This window comes from Pogona vitticeps, chromosome 6 (assembly GCF_051106095.1).
Source record: "Pogona vitticeps strain Pit_001003342236 chromosome 6, PviZW2.1, whole genome shotgun sequence".
Classification (NCBI taxonomy): domain Eukaryota; kingdom Metazoa; phylum Chordata; class Lepidosauria; order Squamata; family Agamidae; genus Pogona; species Pogona vitticeps.
In genome coordinates, this window is record NC_135788.1 from 111,184,733 (window position 1) to 111,208,366 (window position 23,634).

The following is a 23,634-nucleotide window of genomic DNA, read 5'->3' on the forward strand; positions in this document are numbered from 1 at the left end:
ACACCCAGAGTTTGGGTAGCTTGTTAAGTACAGTATGTGGCAATTATATGTATTGTATTTTTGTACCTATCTTGGAAAAGCCATTGAGAAATTTCTCTGAGCTTTTAGGCGAGGGTGGGACATCATGCCTCACTGCAAGTAAAGGCATCCGGTGTCTAACTGCATCTGCTCTACTTATCAGAGAGAGAAAGCATCACAAATGCTGTTGTCTTCTAACAGTACATTAAAGGCACACATTCTTTGTCTTCCTAGTTGTAGAAGGGATAGCCATGTTAGTCTGTGCAAGCATTATAGGTGAAAACAAAATTTAAAAAGTAAAAAAAAAAGACAAAAACATAGTGGCACCTTAAAGACTAGCAGAGAGAGAGAGAGAGAGAGAGAGAGAGAGAGAGAGAGAGAATATATTAAAGGAGATGGAACTCAGCAAAGTCAAGGAAGGATTGGGGGAAAAAAAACCACAGACGCCATACTCAGTTCCTTTTCTACTAATATTCCACATTGCTTTCTTGTGAGATCCCATACTTTTGGGGAGTTGCTCTTGGGGTGCAGCTATACAGACGTTTGTCCTGCTGTAAGTGTTGTGTCGCCCCCAGAGTTCACTTCAATTCTTCACTACATTACATTACATCCACTGAAAGTAGACCAGATTTTTTTTGCCAGAAACATATTCACTTGGCAGAGCTGTGTTGCTTTTTCAGAGGGAGGATAGCTTTTCTTCTTGCATTTTTCAAGTGTTGTGTGATGGCACATATCAGTCCTTTGGGCAGTTGTGGGACAAGAGTGACATCTAAAGGATGTAATCATTCAGCATTACTTTCCATCAGTCCGTTGGTTCTCCCAGAATAGATCCTAAAATTTTTTATATTTCCTAAAAATAAAGAATAATTAAAATGGATTAATATTCTTTGTTTAGCACTACATCAGTGAAGTGACGAAGCACTGAGATTATAGCTGTGATTTCTCGGTGCATCGTTGTGACTCCAGCTCTTGACACATCACCGTTAGGTACTGAGAAAACCTGTTACTTTTATTAATGGAACACTTTGTCTTTCCCACATGCTGTACTTGTCAACAACAGTTTTTGAACAAATTTGGAAGCCATGGCAACGATGTGGCTGCACAGCAGTCCTTGTTCACAACAGCCACAAGGAGGATGCAGGCTTTCTGGTTTCTTAGCTAGTTGCTGTTCTCCTTCAGGACAGCAGGTGGAGACGTTCTCTGCCACAATAGGTGCAGCTCTCCAATGATAACGATAGTGATGATGATCATCATCATCATCTTAGAACTGTAGAGCTAAAAGGGACCCTATGGATCATCAAGTCCAGCTCTTGTCAAGGAGGCACAGCAGGGAATTGAACTCCCAACTGATGCCTAAACCACTGAGCTACCCAGGAGTTCTTCTCCCCCACTGGAAAGCAGCATCTTCATCATACTCCCAGTACAGTATATCTGCACAGACAATTCTTTCTTTATTTTCATCCATTTTCTTGCTAGCCAGGTCAACATCTTCAGGCCACACTTCTGAACAGAAATTAGCACTATGTCAGTATGACAAGTTTATCAATATGAATTGCACTAACTTTTCGTGTATATTCCTCTGACTTCATTACCTTGCATTACGACATACTTTCTCAGCATATTCTTCTGGCTGCCTTGTATCACTTGCTCTTCCGATCTGGCGCCTCACCCAATCTTGCTAGCAATGCTTCTTCTTGGACCTTGTTATATCTCATCGATGGATGCTCTTCTACTCTTGTAGTCTCTGTCGTCCATTGCTTTACCTTTCTCACTTTATTGCAGGCACTGGCAAATTTAATCTTTGGCCCTTGTGTTTGTTCCACTGCATGTCTGCCATTTTGTAGCTTTGGCATAGAAGGAGCATGGATAGCAGGGTGGCCACCACACCACAACAGAAAACTAAGCAATATTATTGGGATGGTGGGGTGTAATGTAGTGACCCAACTTGTCAGTGTGCGTGTACAAAGCTGTGTTTGGATGTGTCAGTAGCACAATCCAATGCCATGCATGTGCCAGGCATCCTCCTTTAGGGTACTCAGTCTGGCCACTTGGGCAAGTGTATTGATTGTACTTGGTATATCCTTTCTTGTTGCCTCTTTTATCTTCACTGGTAAAAGCAGAAGCAATGCCACTGCATTCAACTTATGCCCCTTTGGCTGCAGTGGATGCTTCTAAGTCTAGACTATATATTTTTGGGAGGCAAGAACGTTAGAAAGGAAGATTATCCCCTGGTACTCCTCCTGGGTATTATCAGAAGCACCTGAAGACTTGGAGCAGGAGACGGGCATTTGAGATGATGCGCTGCAGCCCTTTTGTGGGTAGCGGGAGAGCAAAGTTAATGCAGCTGCTGTGCCCCCAAAGGTTGTTTCAACGTGTGCCTGCAGAGGGTGAGGAAGTGGCAAGATGATCTGCAGAATACTGTTCAAGAAATCACAACAGCCCTGGCTTCCTGCTTTGAAAAAGCTAGCCAGGTGCACCTGGCAAATGCCCTGCCTGCAATGCTGATATTTGGAGAACAGGGCAGCAGACAACCAGTGCTTACTCCTTACTTCTCAAACAGCACTGCCCAGATGAGAAACCCTTGGCAGTGACTCCCAGTCATTAAATGAAATAATTAATACTGTTACCATCAATTGTCCTTCCCAGCTGCTACCCCCTGACGTATCATGGACTAGTAAGGACAGACATGGAGAGGGGGGATTTGCTGCTTGGGTAACAGCCTATCCTCCATATTATTTTACCCAGGCTTCATGCTCTGGACACTCCAGCTCCTCCATACAGAGCACGTTGTCATAGTCTCTCAAGACTGAAGGATGTTGAAGGACGCTCGAGACTATGATGATATCCTGCATCAGCAATACTGGTGGCCAGTTTGGATGGTGGGCATCATACTATGACCTAATGTTTGTGGGAAGGATCACCACCCAGGGTCTAATTGCCCCCACAAATATTTGCCTTTAGAAAAAGCCTTAAAGACTCATTTGTTTTTTTTTATAGTTTTTCAAGAGGAGATTATTTTTTTGTTATTTTTTTTATAGTTTTTCAAGAGGAGATTATTTTTACAGGGAATTGTATATAGGATTTTTATACATCTGGGAGCTGAGTTTTGCTTTGCTTTTCTATTCATCTATGTTTTCATTATTTATCTGAAGTTTGTTGTTCATTATATGTTTATCTTGGAAGCAACCTTGACACTGTTTTCGAGCCACCTGGCAGTTTTTTTAATTTTTCATATTGTTTAAGTGCCCGGAACTCTTGTTAGAGCGTTGTTTTTGAATGCCTGGTGTAAATCCTTCAGGTGTGAATCCTTGTCAACAACAGATTAGGTTAGTAGCTATAAATGCAAAGATCAGTATAGGATTCAATGAGCTTCTATTTAAGGAACTGAGAGTGCAATTATACTAAGAAAAAAACATTTTTGAATCAGGTTTAGCATGTTTTAAATCAATTTTTGAAAAGGTGACTGCACAACGCATATGGAAGCACAGATTGTTTTGACAGGGAATTATGTTATTTTATAGGAAGCAAGGTATTTTACTCTTCCACTAGTTATTTATTTTAATGCAGATGTGAAATTGATTTGAGTCATGTGCCATTTGTGAACACCTCTGTTAGTGTAAATTGTGTCTGTGGGGTTTGCCTCTCACTGGTGTGCCTTTGAAGCTCCTTATCCATCCCCTCTGTGTCTGAGGGGGATGCTTGTATGTTTCCATGTGTGTTGGGTTGCAGGGAAACCTTTGTTTTAATTGTTTTTCTATCTATCATTCTATCTTAGCGCTATGCCAGATTGCAAGAAATTTTTTAAGTATTAAAAATAACACCACAGCAGCAGCTAGTGGCTTGAGAACTAGGCCGTGCAAGAGTGGGTCTGCACATGCCTCTAATGCAATTACCCTAAAAGCTCATGCAGGTCCCTTGACTGATATACAACACTGTTTGAAGGTTTTCCCAAAAGGATGCACACACCAACCCTAAAACCCTGTGATCACTACATGACTTCAAACCAAAATTTAAAAACATGATCCATCATCAATTTATTTCAATAGTGTAACTGCACCCTGAAATAATTAAATAGCAGAGCTGAAACTCTCAAGTAGTAAGATATGACTGTGCCACAAGGCAGAGGGTGGCTTAGAGGAGTTAGCTTGTTTAATGTTCATAATAGTTAGGTGTAGTAATAGTTCTGTTTTTACTTCCATCTTGTTTTTTTTTATTGATTTTACAATTGTAAAGTCAAACTTTTCTCTCTGCCTCTGGATTGCTTTCTTTATAGTGATAAGCCAGTTTGAATATGTTTTTTCAAAAAAGCAGCATATGTAGAAACACAAGGCCTCAGTTCAATTGTTCGTCCTACCTAGGGCGGGATCCTGTGCCTACCTGCAAGGCGTCCTCAACCTGCTGGAGGAAGCCGTGCTCCACACCTTCCATTAAAGACTATGCAAGGGCAGGGCCCCCAAAGACTGAGGAGGAAGTGAAGCTAACTTCCTGATGCCCAGAATTACTTGCTATCTGTTAGTGGCCCTCTTGGCCCTTTAAAAGTTCTGTTGCTCCATAAAGGAGCTTGTTTCAACAACTACTCTTGGTGTCATCACGGAAGCAGGCACGGGGCCCACTCATAAGCATTTTTTTCCTTTTGGGAAGATGAAGTGTGAGAAGAAAACAAAGCATTTTTAGACTCAGGTTTTGTGCTACGCATATTAACTCCTTCTTTTAAGCCAAACCTATTCTGCTGCTATTCATATCATAGCATTTAGGTTACATAAGTAAAAAAAAGAAGGATATTTACATGAGTCTTAACAATTGTGGTGGGCTGAGACATTTTGCCACCAAATGGCTTCCACTCACCCATGCACGAGTCAACATTTCAAAAACTCTTACAGCATCGCTGAGACACTGTTCTTTCTCTTCATCCGTTTTCTGACCCACCCACCCCCGGGTGACACCACCTGAGGCCAGCTGCCTTACTCTACTGCATGGTAGGGCCGGCCCTGTGATGCAGTTTTGTCTGTATATTTTATTCTGCCTCTTCTCTCTCTTCCATTACACCTTCCGCTTTCCCCATGCCTGATACTTTGCCACATATTTTACTGGCTTCCCTCCTTTTGGGCTGCCTTGACCCTTTTTGGCCCCAATTCTCAATGGCTCCTTTATTTGCATCCTCCCAAGGTTGGGTTTCCATTCCTTCCTTTCACCCCCAAATTCAGTGTCTCCTCTTAATAATTTCCCCTCTGAATCTCCCCTGCTGGCCAATGAGTTCTGCCACATCTCACTCTCCTGGAGGCAACGTTTGTCGTCCTGACAGCCACAGGCCACGTGGTTGTCATGCCCTGGATGGCAGCAACAGGTTGCTCCTTCTGGGTGACCCCTGCATCCTTCTGTTCCCACATTGCCACAACTCTGGTAACCGCAGCCCTTTGCCTGCCCTCCATCACTTCCCTGGCAACACCTGCAACCTGGCCGATTACACCGAGAGCCACAACCCACGGCCTCCCTGCCACAATTAAGATGGCCATCAAATCTGGCCTTCCCCGCACTTCCGCAGCTGCCACAACCACCACAGGCCTGACTGGCATGCGTAGCCAGGTAACCAATGCAGACGCTGGCGTTGGCTGCCGAGCAAAAGGCCAAAGCCCACAAAATGGCCTGCTTGTCAGATTGGGCATTGAGAGCGCATTGTGCCGAAGGAGGGCATGCGGGGTTGTTAGGATAGCACATCACGACGCCTCGGCTCATAACGGGTGACTGGAGGGCCAGGAGGATCCAGATGAAGCTCAGCTCCATGGCCAAAATCAGGGCAACGCACAAGATGAAGATCCTGTATCTCCAGCCTCCAAATGTAGTCTGGCCATATGGTTCACAAGACATGCTGGTTCCCATTGCAGGCTTGGGTCCTTCCGCCGCTGCTTCCACATCCTTCGCCGACATGTCTTTCCCCGTAATGTGAACAAATTTCATGAGGGCCACGGTGAAAATGATGGCGATGAAGTGGAAGGCCCAGACGGCTGAGATGGGGATGGGGAAATGCTGGTTGTAGCAGAGAGCTGTGCAGAAGGCCTTAGCGTCCCCCACCTCTGAGGGCCATTGACAGATCACGTCGGCCTTGAGGGATTCCCAAGGCCCAAAGGCAAAAAACAAGGTCACCATGCGGATACCGATAAGGAAGTACCACGGACTGATACCTTGGCATGGCTTTTCCCCTGACAGTACCCCGATTGTTGGCTGAAAGAGACGGGAGATTCCTCCAATAACAGCAGCCATCTGTGCAGGCAGGAAGTAAAGGAGGAAGAAGATAGGGGAGAAAGAAGAAGAACCCCATCAGCATGACAAATAGTTCACTTCCCTTTCTCTGCCTCTTTGAAGCCCCCTATTTTAGTTTCTGTTATTCATGCTTTTTTCCCCCACTTCTGCCTTGTTGTTTTAAACCTCCCCAAGTTCCTCCCTTCTGTCCCATTTTTTGCTGGAGAGATTCAAATTCTACTCCAAGGCTGAGCTCACAGGGCGACCTTGGACCGGCCATTTTCTCTCTGCTTGCCCTATCTCACAAGGTTGTTTTGGGGAGGAAGAGAGGCAGTGATGCTGCCTTGACCCCAGTGGAAGAAAAGCAGGCCGCAAATTGAACTAATAAAGAAGCAAATCGGCTTCTTTGTTTTGACTTCGCCTCTCGCAGTTCTTCATCCTGCCTGCCTCACATCCTCATTGTTTCTTTCCCCTGCTGATTTTCACCGAAGTGTCACTTGTTCCCAAGATTAAATGATGAACCGTCTATCGAGTTGAAATGTTGCAATGTACCTATTAAATCTGGGATGGGAGCCTCTGGGCCTCCAGGTGTTTTGGATTTCAGCTTACTGAAACTCCAGCCTGTCTGGCAATGACAAAGCGTAATGAAAGGCTTAGCGCTAAATTATCTCGAGAGCCTTTTTCCTCATCCGTTTATTATGTGGTTTAATGAAAAGTGAAAAACATTTGCCTGAATCCATGATTTAATCTGAGGGCAGACTTATGTTCTAAATAGAAGCACACGTTAATGATATCTCTCAAGCCAGCTGAAAGGCAAACAGGCTTGTGTGGTGTAATGGTTAGAGCAGGGGTCTCAAACATGCGGCCCGGGGGCCATTTGCGGCCCGCCGGACAAATTTGTGGCCCCCGACTTGCCTGCCCCCCCGAAGCACCCATGTGTCCTCTGCTGTCAAGAGTCAAAAAAAGCCTCGCCAAGACGGCGCCTCTTGCGCCCTCCATCCAAGACTGCACCCTGCCAGCCAGCCTGCCTGTCTGTCGGCTGGCAGGCTGCAGTTCCGGATGGAGGGTGCAAGAGGTGCTGTCTTCGGGGAGAGCTGGCGGGTGAGGCGCGCTGCCAGCCCTTTTCCCCGTGCACCCGAGCCACCGCCGAGCGATGCCTGAGAGCTGAGCTTGCTCCTGGCCTGTCCTCGAAGAGCACCTCCAAGCCACCAACAGCAGCTGCTGCCACCTCTTCCAGGGAAGCAGCTGTCTTTCTCTCTCAGCACCACCAGCCTGGCCAGCGGTTGCCTCAGCGCCTGGAGGTGCTTCCTCCTCCTCCTCTTAGTTCTGCTTCAGCCACCTTGGCTCTGGAGGCTGCCTGGGCTCGCCTCGCAAAGCTTGCTCCTCTATCATGGTGGGGGTAGCTGCTGCTGCTGCTGAGTGCACCTTTTTTTGAGGGGGGTTCAGAGGAAGGTTGCCGGGCCTCCGTGTGTTTGTGTGCATGCATGTTCGTGCACACCTGTGGGGGCCCCACCCTGTTCTGTTTAATTTCACAGTACCGGTGGGGGCTTTCCTTGTTCGGCAAGGAGATTTCTGTGAGGGTTTTTTAATGTCATGCCCTCCTCCCCCCCGGCTAGGCAGTTGCCAGCGCTCCTTCCCTTCTCCGCTTCTTCATCCTGCTGCTGGTGGTGGTTGTGGTGATAGTGAAGAAGGAACTGGAGGGGGTTGTGGCCGGCGACGAGGGCTCGTGCGCTCCTCCTCCTCCTTGGAGCCCCAGCTGGGCTAAGGAAACTCCTGGGTGGCTTCCCCAGGCTCTTGCTCCGCTTGGCGGAAAATCTGATGTGGCCCAGCCTCACCCAGATTCTGCCTCCAGCGGCCCTCAGGTAAATTGAGTTTGAGACCCCTGGTCTAGTTGTTTTAAATCAACCTCCCCCCCTTCTTCTTTGTCAGTGTCCTTCTGTCTCTTTCTCACCGCTTTCTCCCTTCTCCTCCTGCTTCCCCTCTTCCTCCACATCCTTTTGTTTCCCTCAGCATCTCTCTGGACACCCAGTGAAATTTACTTCCTCCCCCTATTCAAGGACTGCCCAGTACCTTCTTTTCTTAAAGGTTCTTCTCCTTCTCCTCTGCCTCACTTCTTCTTTCCTTTCCTCCCTTGAAGCAACCTCATCCTCCCTGTACAACCCATAACCAGACGGCTCCACCCACCCACCCTCCAATCTGCCCAAGGAGGTGCCTACCTACCTAAATGAGACATTGCACTGGGAGAACCTGCTGATGGGATATCTCATCTAAGTCTCCCACACGGCCTCAGCTAGGCTAATCTCAGCATGAATAGGTCCCTAGGTATTGACCTGGCTAGAAGAAATTAAAAATAAACCAGCTGAGCAGGATTGTCCTTCCATGAAGTGTCCTGGCTCCCCAGCCCCAGTCACCTCCCCTCTGACTCGTCCAAAAGTGGATTGTCACCTCTCTTATTTTTCTGGCTGGATTCCTATGCCTCAAACACAGAGCTTTGCAAAGTGATATTTTCGGACCAAACTCAGAATCACTCAGGAATGATGGGCAACATCTGCATTGCCTGTGCTGGTTGGGGGATTCTGGGAGAAGTAGTCCAAAATGTCCCTGTTTCCCAAGCTATCTTCCACATGATGGGCAGAAATTTAACCAAGGCAGCTCTTGGCTGTTATTCCAGTTGTAACTGGGGAAGGTGCACCAGTTGGATCTCCCACTGATCACACAGCGTTTAGAGCTTCTCCCGTGAACCTTCTCATGGAGATTGCAGTTCCTTCAGAAGAGAATAAAAGAAAGAGAAAAGACACTTCAGGACAAGATAAGGGAACTCTATAGGCTAATTAACCCATGGCATAGTAACAAACATGCTATGTACAGCATAGCCAGTACAGCACTGAGCATCAGCTCTCAAAAAAATGAGAAACAAATGCAGTGCATGTTGAGCTTCCTAGTGTGATTAATCATGACTTGGGAGTAAACGTACCTATGAGTAAGGATACATCATTGCATTTTTAATTATTTATTGGATTTTAACCCAGTGATAAGTTGACTGACTGGTTGACTTCCATGAGCAATTAAAACAACAAAGAAAAGCATAAGTGCCATGTTTTAGAACACAAAGTAAAGGAGGTTAGAAGATGGTCACTTCATGGAAAAAGAGAACCTGGATCACCCAAAACGGAGGATGAAAAAGGACTGTAATTCGGGTAAAACTGTCCTTGCTACTTTATATGTACAGATGCAAAATTAGAAATTATTTTTATAATTGAAACTGAATCACAATACCTCTCATCTCAGCAGGGAGATGCATGCCTGATGAATTTATTGGCCAGGTCTTGCTTCCCGTGGATGGGCAGTGCCAGGATCTGGGACCTTCAACTTTCTGGTTCTGTATCTTTATATCAGACTTAGACCAGATAGCGGAGGACATTTTCAAAAAAAGAAGATTGTCCATTGTCAGCCCTTTAAATAGATAATCGTTCTCTGTTTGGGGGAAAAATATTATGATGACACATGGCAACCCTATGAATTAGGCAACCACAAGCTTATTCCACCTGGATGCAACAGAGGGTGGACCAGCTGCCATCAGGATCTCTTAACCATTTCCATTCAAGATGCCCATTCTGTAGCTTTAAGCCATGGTTGAGAAGGCTCGCCTCCATACTGAACAGCTGTCCAGCCAGATTCTCAATATACAACAGAAAAGAGAGTGCTGTCTGATCCTTTGCAGTGCTAACGTTTGCTTGTTTTTTCTTCCTTCCTCCTTCCTTTTATTTTTGTGTCATTTATTTTGGAACAGCCTGTGCTTTTTTGTTCGAAAAACTGGGGGTTACACTCAGTCCACAGCTGCTTCAGCTGTAACCATAAAACAGCAACTGTACTATTTTGTGACTTACATCTACCCTCTTGCCCTGAAAATAAGACCTAGCCTGAAAATAAGCCCTAGTATGATTTTTCAGGATGCTCATAATATAAGCCCTACCCCAAAAATAAACCCTAGTTAAGTGAAAGCCCACCTTCCACCACTGTGCAGCAACCAGAAGATGACAAGACTGTATTTGAATAAATGTAGATTGTTGTACATGAAAAAATAAGTCATCCCCTGAAAATAAGCCCTACTGCTTTTTTTGGAGCAAAACTTAATATAAGACTCTGTCTTATTTTCGGGGAAACATGGTAAGAAAAAAGTAAGATGGAGAATTCCATCTTATCAAGAACTTTTGAACTTTACATCTAAGAGTAACCTTCCTTGCAAAATCCATCTTGCCATGAAGTTTTAGATTTAAAGTTCTTCATGCCGGTACACAACTGATGAAGTGGGTTTTTAATCCACAAAAGCTCATGTATTTTATGATGATTCTGTAAAAGTATTGCCTATTTTTGCATTTGTATTTTATTTTGTAGAACTGAAAAGCATCTCAAGGGTCATTAAGTTCCCTCTTAAAGCAGGAAATCAAAGAGTAGAAATTCACTTTCAAAATAAATTACAGACCTCACCCCAGTACCATGTAACAACAATAATTCAAAACTGGAAGTGGGCTGCTAGTTATTTCCATTTCTTTGCATTTTGACCACCAGCAAGGACCCTGGACATGCCTGCACTTCCAATTCCTCTTTTACAGAAAGCAAGGTTTGTGGAAGAAATGCTAAACACCTCTTCCTTTCACATTAGACTGTTTAGCATATCAACAAGGTACTGAGGTAAGATTTACTGAAAGACATCATGCTGGAAGCTGTCTGCAATGCCTGAACTGCAATAATAATAATAATAATAATAATAATAATAATAATAATAATAATAATAATAATAATAATAATAATAATAATAACAACAACAACAACAACAACAACAATAACAATAACAATAACAATAACAATAACAATAACAATAATAATAATGATGCTGTTGAGTTTAATGTTATCACATTTTACCACAAGGGATCAGGCAGAAGAAGCCCCAGGGCCAAATATGGGCTCCTCATAAATATTTTGTCATGAAAAAGAGAGAGGTGTGAAGAAGGGACTCTGTCACACTTCTTGGTCCCTCAGTATCAGGGCAGAATATGGAACAATGTGTGTTTAGTCGTTTAGTCGTGTCCGACTCTTCGTGACCCCATGGACCAGAGCACGCCAGGCCCTCCTATCTTCCACTGCCTCCCGGAGTTGTGTCAGGTTCATGTTGGTTGCTTCGCAGACACTGTCCAGCCATCTCATCCTCGGTCGTCCCCTTCTCCTCTTGCCATCACACCTTCCTAACATCAAGGTTTTTTCCAAGGACTCTTTTCTTCTCATGAGATGGCCAAAGTACTGGAGCCTCAGCTTCAGGATCTGTCCTTCCAGTGAGCACTTAGGGTTGATTTCCTTTAGAATTGATAGGTTTGTTCTCTTTGCAGTCCAGGGGATTCTCAAGAGCCTCCTCCAGCACCACAATTCAAAGGCATCAATTCTTCGGCGGTCTGCTTTCTTTATGGTCCAGCTCTCACTTCCATACATCACGACAGGGAAAACCATAGCTTTGACTATTCGGACTTTTGTTGGCAAGGTGATGTCTCTGCTTTTCAAGATGCTGTCAAGATTTGTCATCGCTTTCCTCCCAAGAAGAAGGCGTCTTTTAATTTCAGGGCTGCTGTCTCCATCTGCAGTGATCATGGAGCCCAGGAAGATAAAATTTGACACTGCCTCCATATCTTCCCCTTCTATTTCCCAGGAGGTGATGGGACCAGTGGCCATGATCTTAGTTTTTTTGATGTTGAGTTTCAGACCATTTTTTGCACTCTCCTCTTTCACTCTCATTACAAGGTTCTTTAATTCCTCCTCACTTTCTGCCATCAGAGTGGTATCATCTGCATATCGGAGGTTGTTGATATTTCTTCCGGCAATCTTAATTCTGGCTTGGGTTTCTTCCAGTCCAGCCTTCCGCATGATGTATTCTGCATATAAGTTAAATAAGCTGGCGGACAATATACAGCCTTGCCGTACTCCTTTCCCAATTTTGAACCACTCAGTTGTTCCATGACCAGTTCTAACTGTTGCTTCCTGTCCCACATATAGGTTTCTCAGGAGACAGATAAAGTGGTCAGGCACTCCCATTTCTTTAAGAACTTGCCATAGTTTGTTGTGGTCCACACAGTCAAAGGCTTTCGCATAGTCAATGAAGCAGAAGTAGATATTTTTCTGGAACTCTCTGGCTTTCTCCATAATCCAGCGCAAGTTAGCAATTTGGTCTCGAGTTCCTTTGCCTCTTCGGAATCCAGCTTGTACTTCTGGGAGTTCTCGGTCCACATACTGCTGAAGCCTACCTTGCAGGATTTTGAGCATAACCTTGCTAGCGTGCGAAATGAGTGCAATTGTTCGGTAGTTGGAGCATTCTTTGGCACTGCCTTTCTTTGGGATTGGGATGTAGACTGATCTTTTCCAATCCTCTGGCCACTGTTGGGTTTTCCAAACTTGCTGGCATATTGAATGTAGCACCTTAACAGCATCATCTTTCAAGATTTTAAATAGTTCAACTGGGATGCCATCACCTCCACTGGCCTTGTTGTTAGCCAGGCTTTCTAAGGCCCACTTGACTTCACTCTCCAGGATGTCTGGCTCAAGGTCAGCAACTACATTGTCTGGGTTGTCCGGGATATCCAAATCTTTCTGATATAATTCCTCTGTGTATTCTTGCCACCTCTTCTTGACGTCTTCTGCTTCTGTTAGGTCCCTCCCATTTTTGTCTTTTATCATGTTCATCTTTGCGCAAAATGTTCCTCTAATATCTCCAATTTTCCTGAACAGCTCTCTGGTCTTTCCTTTTCTGTTATCTTCCTCTATTTCTTTGCATTGTTCATTTAAGAAGGCCCTCTTGTCTCTCCTTGCTATTCTTTGGAAGTCTGCATTCAATTTTCTGTAACTTTCCCTATCTACCTTGCATTTTGTTTCCCTTCTCCTCTCTGCTATTTCTAAGGCCTCGTTGGACAGCCACTTTGCTTTCTTGCATTTCCTTTTCTTTGGGAGGGTTTTCGTTGCTGCCTCCTGGACAATGTTACGAGCCTCTATCCAAAGTTCTTCAGGCACTCTGTCCACCAAATCTAGTTCCTTAAATCTGTTCTTTACTTCCACTGTGTATTCATAAGGGATTTGGTTTAGATTATACCTGAGTGGCCCAGTGGTTTTTCCTACTCTCTTCAGTCTAAGCTTGAATTTTGCTATGAGAAGCTGATGATCAGAACCGCAGTCAGCTCCAGGTCTTGTTTTTGCTGACTGTATAGAGCTTCTCCATCTTTGGCTGCAGAGAATATAATCAATCTGATTTCGATATTGCCCATCTGGTGATTTCCATGTATAGAGTCGCCTCTTGTGTTGTTGGAAAAGAGTGTTTGTGATGACCAGCTTATTCTCTTGACAAAACTCTATTAGCCTTTGTCCTGCTTCATTCTGAACTCCAAGGCCAAACTTCCCTGTTGTTCCTTTTATCTCTTGGCTCCCTACTTTAGCATTCCAGTCCCCTAGAATGAGAAGAACATCTTTCTTTGGTGTCAGTTCTAGAAGGTGTTGTAAATCTTCATAGAATTGTTCAATTTCAGTCTCCTCAGCAATGCTGGTTGGTGCATAAACTTGGATTATTGTGATGTTGAATGGTCTGCCTTGGATTCGTATTGACATCATTCTATCATATGGAACAATACTCTTTAGCAAGTAACATCCTCCTCACATACTTTGCAGGGTGTTTTTCTTTGTATTGTGCCATCAAATCAGAACCAACTTATAGCAACCTTAATAGGGGTTTCAAAGTCAGGGATGTGGTGGCGCTGCCAGTTAAACCGCAGAAGCCTCTGTGCTGCAAGGTCAGAAGACCAGCCGTCATAAGATTGAATCCATGCAACGGAGTGAGCTCCCGTCGCTTGTCCCAGTTCCTGCCAACCTAGCAGTTCGAAAGCATGTAAGAATGTGAGTAGATAAATAGGTACCACCTCGGTGGGAAGGTAACGGCGTTCCGTGTCTAGTTGCGCTGGCCACGTGACCATGGAAATTGTCTTCGGACAAACACTGGCTCTATGGCTTGGAGATGGGGATGAGCATCGCCCCCTAGAGTCGGACACGACTGGACTAAATGTCAAGAAAAACCTTCACTTTCACAATAGGGCTTTCAAAGTAAGTTAGATATTAAAGCAGCAGTTTTATCAGTTCCATACCCCCAGTGAATTTTCATGACTGACTGGGGACTGAAGCCCAGGTCTCCGGAGTACAAGTCTATCACTCTTATCTACATCACCACACTGAGTATCATGCTGGGTTTTTAAACTGCTTTTTAATTACTTTTCAATTATTTCAAAATAAATTTAAAAACATTAAAATGGTCAAAAACCTTACTCTCGACATTAATTATTCCATCACATTTGTAAAATACCAACATTTGTAATGTCATAAATGTAAAAAAAATTATTTACCAGTACTTAAAATATTTTTTACGCACGCACTCTTTTTCCTTAAAAAAGATCCAAGGCAGCTCACATCACTAAAAGGCAATGTCTAAAGGTAACAACAGCACGTGTACAAATATATAGTATACAAATGCAGTAAGTATACAAATACTAAAAAGGATCAAGCAAATACCGCACTAACAGATAGTAAACAAAAGCAACACCATAACACATACAAAGTACTAAGGCATCATTAAAAAAAAAAAAAAAAACACCAATTCAGGCAGCAAATCAATTAGGAGGAAGCGTGCCTGAAGAGAAAGGTCTTTGCGTGCAGAAGGACCGAAAAAATGGGGCCAGCCTGCCCTCCTGTGGGACAGAGTTCCAAAGTCTAGGAGGAGCCACAGAGAAGGCCTTCTTCTGTTTCCCCACCAAACGCATCTGTGAATAGTGCATAACAACATTATTTGTAACACATTAATTCCAAGCTCCAGATCAAGGATCAAGGACAGCTAGAGAACAGACTGGCAATGAGCCACCAATTACTGTAATTCCTTGCAAACGAACCAGCTGCAGAATTCAGAAGCTTTGATCTCCTTTCCTCTGGTGCACAGACCATGTTCTTCAAAACGTCTTCCTCCGGAAAAAACGTGCCTGATCAGCAGTCAAACACAATGGCAATCCAAATGCAGATTGCAAGGAGTGCCAACTCAGCTAATCAAGGGCAATTAAGAGAGTGAATGCAGACTGTCTACCTAATCAGTTAACCCCCCATTTCCTCTGTTTATTAAAGCTCCCTCTATGTTATTATCCTTCATCTAATTATTTCTTTCTCTCCAACTGTTCAGCACATCTCACATCTTTAATAGTGAGCTTTCCTGGGGCAGGACTACGGGGCTTAGTTCCCTTAGATGAATGATCAAAGGAGATTGAGATAATGTATTTTTGATGTATAAACATAAAGACAAAGCCAAATGGGAAAAAGCAGACTCCTCAAACTCTTGATGCTCCCCTCTGTATCATACGGAGACCTAGGTTGCAGCCAGACAGCTGCAGAGGCATGTACTTGATTAGAATTGCCAATAGTTGCTAAATTGCTTCTTGAAATTAAAAGATCAGTGGTTTTTGCCAACATGCCAGCTCACCTGAACATTTTTAGGACTTTTCAGGTTTTTCAGGTTAAGGTTTGACCTTTTAGTCCACTCACATGCACCAACAATGTTGACAAAGAAGAAGTGCAATGGAATATCAATTTAGTAATGCTTGTAACTAACATTTTTAATGTGTTTTTTAATCCTTTAAAAATATTTTAATAATTTACTGTTTTTTTGCTTTTTTTTTTGGAAGGCACTCTCGGACCCTTCAGAGGTTCCCCCCACCATCCTCCTGCTGGGCCCTGGGCAGCGCTGTTTTACAGTATTCACTCCATAAGATGCAGACACTTCCCCCACACACACTTTTTTGGGGGGGTTGCATCTTATAGAGCAAAAAATACGTTAATTTCTGTTCCCCCCCGTCCCATAAAGCGGAAGCATATTCCATGAGTGGAGTGAAAGGACTTTGCTTGATAGCACTGGCAGACTTCTGGGACAGACCCAGTTGATTCTTGTATCTCAGGATGAGCAAAGTACTGTTCCCCAGCAACATCCTCAGATCACCCCTGATGCCCTGAAAAAATTATGTTCCTAAACTGCAAACAGAAACACATCCACCCACGCCTTTGAGCACATTTTGCCTCCGATAGCCCCTGGCTGCTCAGGTGCTGCCCAGCCATGTTGTATCTTCCCTCTGTTTCTATACTAGCTGCTGCGGAGAACCAAACGGGTTAACTCTGGGGCAAGCATGGCGTAATCATGACTCAACAGTTCCGGCAGGATTCTCCCTGCAGCCAAAGGAGTGTCTCTGGAAGCATGCAAATATCCTCCTCGCTGCCACAGCCCAGACACCCACTTCCCACAGAACCCAAGGGAAACCCAAGGGACGCCTGGCCATGAAAGGTCAGTGAGAAACTCTGAGGGGAAGCCTGCCAAAATTTAAGCATCTTGGTTGCTAAACAACAGCCACTGTATCATCACATGCAGCTGCCTGTCTCCCTCAGCCTGGTGTTCTCCAGATATGTCAGACCAGAGAAGCCCTAGCTAGCATGTTGTGGTGGCAGTTGTCATTCAACCAATATGGCTGGAGGAGGCTGAAGCATAGGGACACTCCTGTCTGCTTCCTAAGTAACCTCTGGATGGAGAACCAAGGTACAGTCTGGGCCCACCATGCTTAGCCCTGATTTGGGTAAATTCTTCACCTAAATAAACAGACCCACCCATTCATTCTTTACTATTTTATTATAGTCATATCTCCCTTTTTAGACAAGAAGCATTGACAAAATAGTACAGTATTAGCAAAGGCAACCATTTCATTTAAAAATATATTTAAAATACAACCTGTTTCAGTAGATAAAAGGTAAGAAAAGGAGAATAGAACGAAAAACAGAATTTGAAAATGGTTGTTGTGGGTTTTTCAGGCTGTTTGGCCATGTTTTGAACATGGCCAAACAGCCTGAAAAACCCACAACAATCATCAGATCCCAGCCGTGAAAGCCTTCGAGAACACAGAATTTGAAAACATTGTGTTTCAAAATCAAAGAAGCCTTGGTTCTCCAGCAACAAGAATGGTTCATGAAACTGGACCAAACTGGCAGATATTGGCACATCGTTTTTTTCAGCGTCATGGCTGGCAATTGTGTATTGCTGCATCAGTCTTTTTCATCCTCCACTTTTGGAGTCCAGTTTTCTAGTATTCTTCCTCATTTGTGTTGCTACCTTCTGTGGCACCTCAAAGCCTTCGCTAACCTCGAGATAAGGTAGGCGAGGCAAGCAGCCATATCAACCAGGGCTGTGAAAGCCAGTGCCCACAATGCCACCTGCTTGTCAGCTTGGCCTGCCAAAGCACATTCAAGGGCCTTGGGGCAGTTCAGTGCTCCCGGAAGGCACAAGAACGTCGTCTCTGACACCGAGGGGAGCTGCAGAGCTATTACAACCCAGAGGAAGCACAGCTCCATTACCAGAAGCAGAATCACACAGAAACCAAACGCCACTGAATGCCAGGTGCAGCGAGAAGCCATCTTGGAATCTGGTTGAACCATGTCAATTCTGAAAGCAGACACACCGGACGGAGGAATTTTTCCAGCGGCCGTGTTGATTTCATCAGCCATGTGGTGGCTCACCCTGGAGTTATCTGCCCGTTCCTCATCTCCTGCCTTTGCTGCCTTTTTCCCATGCTTCAGTCCAGTTCTTAGCAGCCACATTAGTCCCACCGGGAGCATGGCAGCCAGAAAAGCAAAGCCCCACACTGAGGAAACGGGCGAAGAAAAGTGCCGGTTGAAGCAGAGCGTGCTGCAAAAAGGCTGAGTGTCTGAATACGCTGAGGTCCAGTTGCAAGCCAGGTCAGGTTTGACAGAGGACCAGGGACCATCGGCAATGAAAAGGGCTACCAGGCGTAGGCCCAAAAGGAGATACCAGGGGGCAAGGCCATGGCAACCGGGCCCACCCGCTGGGAGTGCCATGGCAGGCTGAAGGACTCGGGCCAGACCAGCAACGACAGCAGCCATCTGTGGAGAAAAGAGAGAGATGTTTTCTCCTTATACCAGCTAGATCCTCTAAGATTTGAAGAGATGTGAAAAAGAAGAGTTGGGATAAGCGAGCTTTTTTTTTTTTCCTGGCAAGGTTCCTGTGCTTCCAGCAATTTCACAATAGCGAGCAGTGAATGGCATTTCCCTCTGTGCTTGGAAGGCCTTAACCTGCTGAATTTATTGCCTGCAGAATAGATATCAGTGGCATAGGAACCTGGGCAGGAAAAGAAGTCCCTAGAGGAAATACAATCACCACTAGCCACATTTTGTTCACACCATTATTGTTAGACACTCCTACCTAAATCAAAAGTCAACCTTCAGCCTTCCTAGGGTCCAACCCACCTAGAGCCTCTACTTTCTCTGGAGTTCCCCAGAGGGCCACTTCTCCTTCTCCATGACACAACGTGTTTGGCAATTTATGAACTGTGTATATTTTTTCCTCCCCATTCTGAAAGACTGAAATGCCCTTCATAAGGCCTTGTTCCGGTCAATAAGAAGAACTCTATACTAAAATATGCTGCTATTTTAGTCCCATGAATTCAGTGACTAAAACAGGACATTGAATAAAAGCCTCTTCCGGAAGAAGCCAAGAAGAAGAACTGAAAAGGAAAGACAGATGATGTTTTTGAGAAAGAGGGTGAAGAAGAGCTTGAAGGCAATTTAGTAGGACCTGGTCTGCACACTGACTGCTAGGAGAATGCTTTTCTGCATTCGTTCTCTGAGGAAAATCCCTGTAAATTACTTTGTAAGCAAGCAATCTTGCTTTAAATGCATCCAGAAGCACAGAAAGACAATGCAGAAGGGCAGCCCTCTGGAAAACGTGGTGTCTCCCCTATCCCTTAATTGTTGTGCCATCTTGCCTGACGAAGTTCTGAAGAACTAGCCACTTTTGTGCTACTTTTGTGCTACTTTTGTTACATCTCAGTGGTCGTATCCAAAGTTATTACCCAAATTTGAATGTTGCTCCTACACCTATATAGAGAGAGAGAGTCTTCTGGAAAATACATTTGATGTTTTCATTGTCTGTCTCTTTCCCCTTCTCTTGTTTTCCTCATCTCTTGCATTCCTGTGTGTCTGTTATCAAAATCCATAAGAAGGGGTGAGATTTTCTTTGTTCTTCTCTGTTCATCAACCTCCTTGATAAATGTAAATTAAGCATTATATATTTGCATTCTTCTCCCCCCCCCCCCTTTACCTTTTCTTTAGGGTTGTCTTGCTGTCTTCTCTCTCCGTCCACTGCCTGACACTGTTCTTTTGCTTTGTTGTGTCTGTTCTTCCTGCCTTGCTCTTGATGGGCGAAAAGGAAACTTCTTTTTTGTTCCATCCCACCAGAAACTCCCTGCACACAGAACGAGCCAGCCACTCACAGACAGAATGTTGAAATGAAAGCCCCCAGAGACAGGAACCGCTGCCAGAATTACCGCCTCCACCCAGCTGCACACGAGCTCCGGCCATCTCTTTACACCCTTCTGCAACACTAGACTCCCACTTCCTTTCACTATTCTTCACTCCAGATTTGCCCAACCTGATGGACTGGACTACAGTGCCCATCGTCCCCATGGGAGACTCTAGGAGCTGCTGTCCCATCCGCACAGCACGACGGCGTTTTTTTTTTTTAACGTGCATTGTGTGTGTGTGTGTGTTCTGTTGCTTTGTCAGTACATCGATTATTCAAAACTTCTACAAAATTGCAAGTACCACAGCCCATTGTTATTGAGTGCCGCGTCTCTTGCTGTGTTTTTCATAGGTTGCTATTGTGCACTGGAGAAACTGGTATAAAAATGCTTCCAAAAATAGTGGTTAACATCTTCTCCACCAAGGTAGCAGCACTATGTGCGCCTACCTTAGTGTAAGAATAGAACAGGACTTTCCTTTTTTTTAAAAGAGAAAGTTGCTCTGCATGTGGGCCCAGAGAGAAAACTGTTTATTGAAGGAAGAGAAACCTGGAGGATTATGATTAAAGTGTGGCAAGTTAGCACCTGTTTCATCTATTCTTTGAAACTGGATGAGAAGTGTCTGATACGGCTGAAGGCACATTTCTTCCACAGGCAGGCGGCAAACCAACATATTTTGCCTTCCTGCTCAAATTCATTTGGAGAAGAGATTTAGAACAAAGTCTTTGTATGATTTGAACAAAGAGGAGGGTTTACTGGAATTTTGGCTCCAATATGTGGAAAGTATCAGTTCAGTGGAAACAGAGAGTGGCCAATTGATCATAGCTCTTCCCACATGCTAAATTATATACAGATTTATTAGAAACAGAGGAAACTGCCTTGTCAGAGTGTTTATCCGTGTCAGACATGATACACTTAGCCTGTATTGAGAAGCAACACTCTCTTAACAAGTGAAAGATATCTGTCTGCCCTAATACAGGCTTTTGTCTCCTGCTGTATTTTGCATTCTGGCATGCTTTATTTGTTGTGATTGGGCACCAGAAGCTAAACATAGGCTTAACTGGCAAGTCCAATTGTTCAGTCATGCCTCTCTAAGAAAATATGCTAATAAGAGAGAATATACAACCCCTTTAATATTTCATTTGCCCCTCGGACTTTGCAGGATTTCATCAGTGAGAGGTATTTGAATCAGTGCTATCTCTTCCTCCTAAGAATGGATGCTGCAGCACAAATACTGCATTGAATCAGGCAGCTGGAAAAAAGCCAAACTTACTGAGTGCTGCAAATGTCACCCAATTGTGGAAGTTACTTTTTACAAGCTGTTTGCTTTAGCCACTCTGCCAAGCCACCCTTCTTGACTAGACCTACCCATAGCTTCTCTTGTTGAATCTAGGGCTCCATAGAAACAAATGACTTGCACAAGTTAAGAGATCTGATGAGATCTATGGCTACCAAAGGTTCTGCTTAACTGGGAAAAGGATGGATAAAGAACCACTCCGCAGCATTGCAGTCTATAGGTATACTTTGATTCTGTGCATGCCTTCAATCTGCTTGGGCCTCCCTCCAGCATAGTGATGAAAGCAGACGTATGCACAAGCTGTGTGTTGTTGTTTAGTCGTTAGGTCGTGTCCGACTCTTTGTGAACCCATGGACCAGAGTATGCCAGGCCCTCCTGTCTTCCACTGCCTCCTGGAGTTGGGTCAAATTCGTGTTGGTAGCTTCTATGACACTGTCCAACCATCTCGTCCTCGGTCATCCCCTTTCTCCTCTGAACTTCACAGTTTCCCACCATCAGGGTCTTTTCCAGGGAGTCTTCTCTTCTCATGAGAAATGCTGTGTACATTAGATTAAACCATCACTCCAACTGGCACCATCTGAGAAGTTCTTCAACATGGAGAAATTTGAGGTGGAAATCAAGCAGGAGGTAACCCATTAAGAAACAAAGAAATATCAGGTCCAGAGAATGGAATGGAGAGTTTTAAAAACAACAAAATGTGCAGAGATTAAGCAAAAAAAAAAAAAAACAAAGTATAGGTTCTGCTTCTGCCTTATCTTTGGGATTCAAGGAGAGGTAATCTGAAACATAAGGGCTTTGCAAGCACTTTTGGTAATTTCCCCCAGCAGTACTGTATTTTACACAAATTTTGATTGAGATGTAGTTTTGGAACAAGTCCACAGGGGGGTGCTGCTGCCTCCTATTTTCTTTGACTGTTCAGTGTTTGGTGAGCCACTTATCACCTTGATTTCATAGGTTCAATAATTTGCCTTCGTGTTCACAATGGGCCTAATGAAGAATCTTAAGTCCACACAAGGGCACTTCTCTTTCCAAATGCAGTGTTACTTCCTCTGCAGAGATCCTGCTGACAACTTTTGTCTTAAAAAGAGGTAACAGGAATCAACTGCCAAAGGATAAGTCAACACTTGACATAAATTCCATCGATTCGATGGCCAGAATCCTGTTGGTGTTTACACTGTAGTGTTTACATAGTGTATGAAATGAGGGAGCACATGTCCAGCTACAAGCCTCATATGAACGCCAATGGAATTCTGGCCAGTATGTCTACTGTTGCTGGGACTTCCAACTGGATTCCCACCCACGTTTTAGCCACCACAGTTTTTTGGTCAGCAATGCACAACTGGTCACCGAATTATGACATGCTTTGCTATGCTCCTCCACCCACCATGGATGCCAGCTGTTCTAAAGCAGGAGGGATGTAGATATCAACCAGCAGGTGGCAGCATATGATCTCCAGCAACAGTCAAGGAGGACCAGGGCTAGGAAAGAGGATGATGGGGATGAATGACAGCAGAGGGGGCGGGGCCAATCCAAGTCCTCCCACCACCCTCCCTTTCCCCATTATGGTATGAATGGGTTTACAGGAGAGGTTGGGGGGAATTCTCCAAGAAAGGAGAAGGGTGGGTTCTGTTCAATTCACTTCAAAGAGACGTTTGCCCAGCATGACCACTGCCTCTAGACCCAGGCAGCCCTTCAATGCCCAGTAATTTATAGAAAAAACAGACAGTTAGCTAACCTCTTAGCTGAGAGACTCTCTCTGGACCATATAGGGAAGTGTGCAATTTAATTGTTTTGATCCAGCGTTGGTGTAATGCAGCTGTTTCACTGGTTGTGTGAATATTTATATATATATATGGGTCCTTTTAAGGAGAAAGGTGGGTTTAAAAAATCAAATAAATAAATAAATATTCACAGCTTTTGAGGAGATACCAAGAGTGAGCTATCTGGTTGATTTATCTTTTTTTTTTTTTTTTTTTTTTTTTTTTTTTTGCTAACCTTTATTTCTCACTTTTCCTTCAGTATGGTCAAGCCAATGTACATGGCTGTCCTAACTTCCACTTTTATTCTCAGAATAACCCTGCGGTGTAGGTCAGGATGAGAGAGAGAGAGAGTGCCTAACAGGCCACCAATGGATTTCATGGCCAAAAAGGGGATTTGAACCTGGGTCTCAAATCTTAATCCAATGCTCTAACCATTAAGTTATACTGACTATGGCGTAGCACATGGAATTCTAAATTGGTGCTAATGTTTGTCCTCAGGACATGGCCCAGCAGAACAGCCTGGTGTAAACACTGAATATATTGTGTTATATACTGTATCTTGTTCCAGACTGAATAAATGGGAGCTGCACCTGTGGAACTGCACCTGTGGCCAGAATCTACACATGGATGCTTATTTAACTGTGAAGAGGGACCAATTAAAGTGGCCGCACCTGGAAGTGAGCTGTTCCCTCAATCCTCTCGGGTGGAAGGGGGCGACACCGTGTTACATAACTTACCCGGGATGGTTCAAGATATGACTTTAAAGGGGGGGGGTCAAGCAATTGAAGGGATGGAGGAGAAAAGGTGGGAAGAGAACACCCAGTAGTGGCATGTTTCTTGATGACGAGAGAGAGGGAGAAAAAGGAGGGAAGAGAGAGGAGTTGGCGTTGGGAGGAATGGATAGAAACAG

The 23,634-nt window shown here is 44.3% G+C and overlaps 2 protein-coding genes across 2 annotated transcripts; both read right to left on the reverse strand.

The window, feature by feature from the left end:
- Positions 1 to 4,919: 4,919 nt before the first annotated feature.
- LOC140701322 (uncharacterized) lies at positions 4,920 to 8,421 on the reverse strand. The gene is made up of 2 exons (XM_072976837.2): positions 8,326 to 8,421; positions 4,920 to 6,276 (listed from the first exon to the last, which is right to left on the reverse strand). Exon 2 carries the CDS (start codon positions 6,274 to 6,276, stop codon positions 5,059 to 5,061), a length of 1,218 nt encoding a protein of 405 aa, XP_072832938.2. The 5' UTR covers positions 8,326 to 8,421; the 3' UTR covers positions 4,920 to 5,058.
- An 8,547-nt stretch (positions 8,422 to 16,968) lies between these two features.
- Positions 16,969 to 19,714, reverse strand: LOC110081785 (uncharacterized). The gene is made up of 2 exons (XM_078377092.1): positions 19,469 to 19,714; positions 16,969 to 18,252 (listed from the first exon to the last, which is right to left on the reverse strand). Exons 1-2 carry the CDS (start codon positions 19,595 to 19,597, stop codon positions 17,461 to 17,463), a joined length of 921 nt encoding a protein of 306 aa, XP_078233218.1. The 5' UTR covers positions 19,598 to 19,714; the 3' UTR covers positions 16,969 to 17,460.
- Positions 19,715 to 23,634: the final 3,920 nt, after the last annotated feature.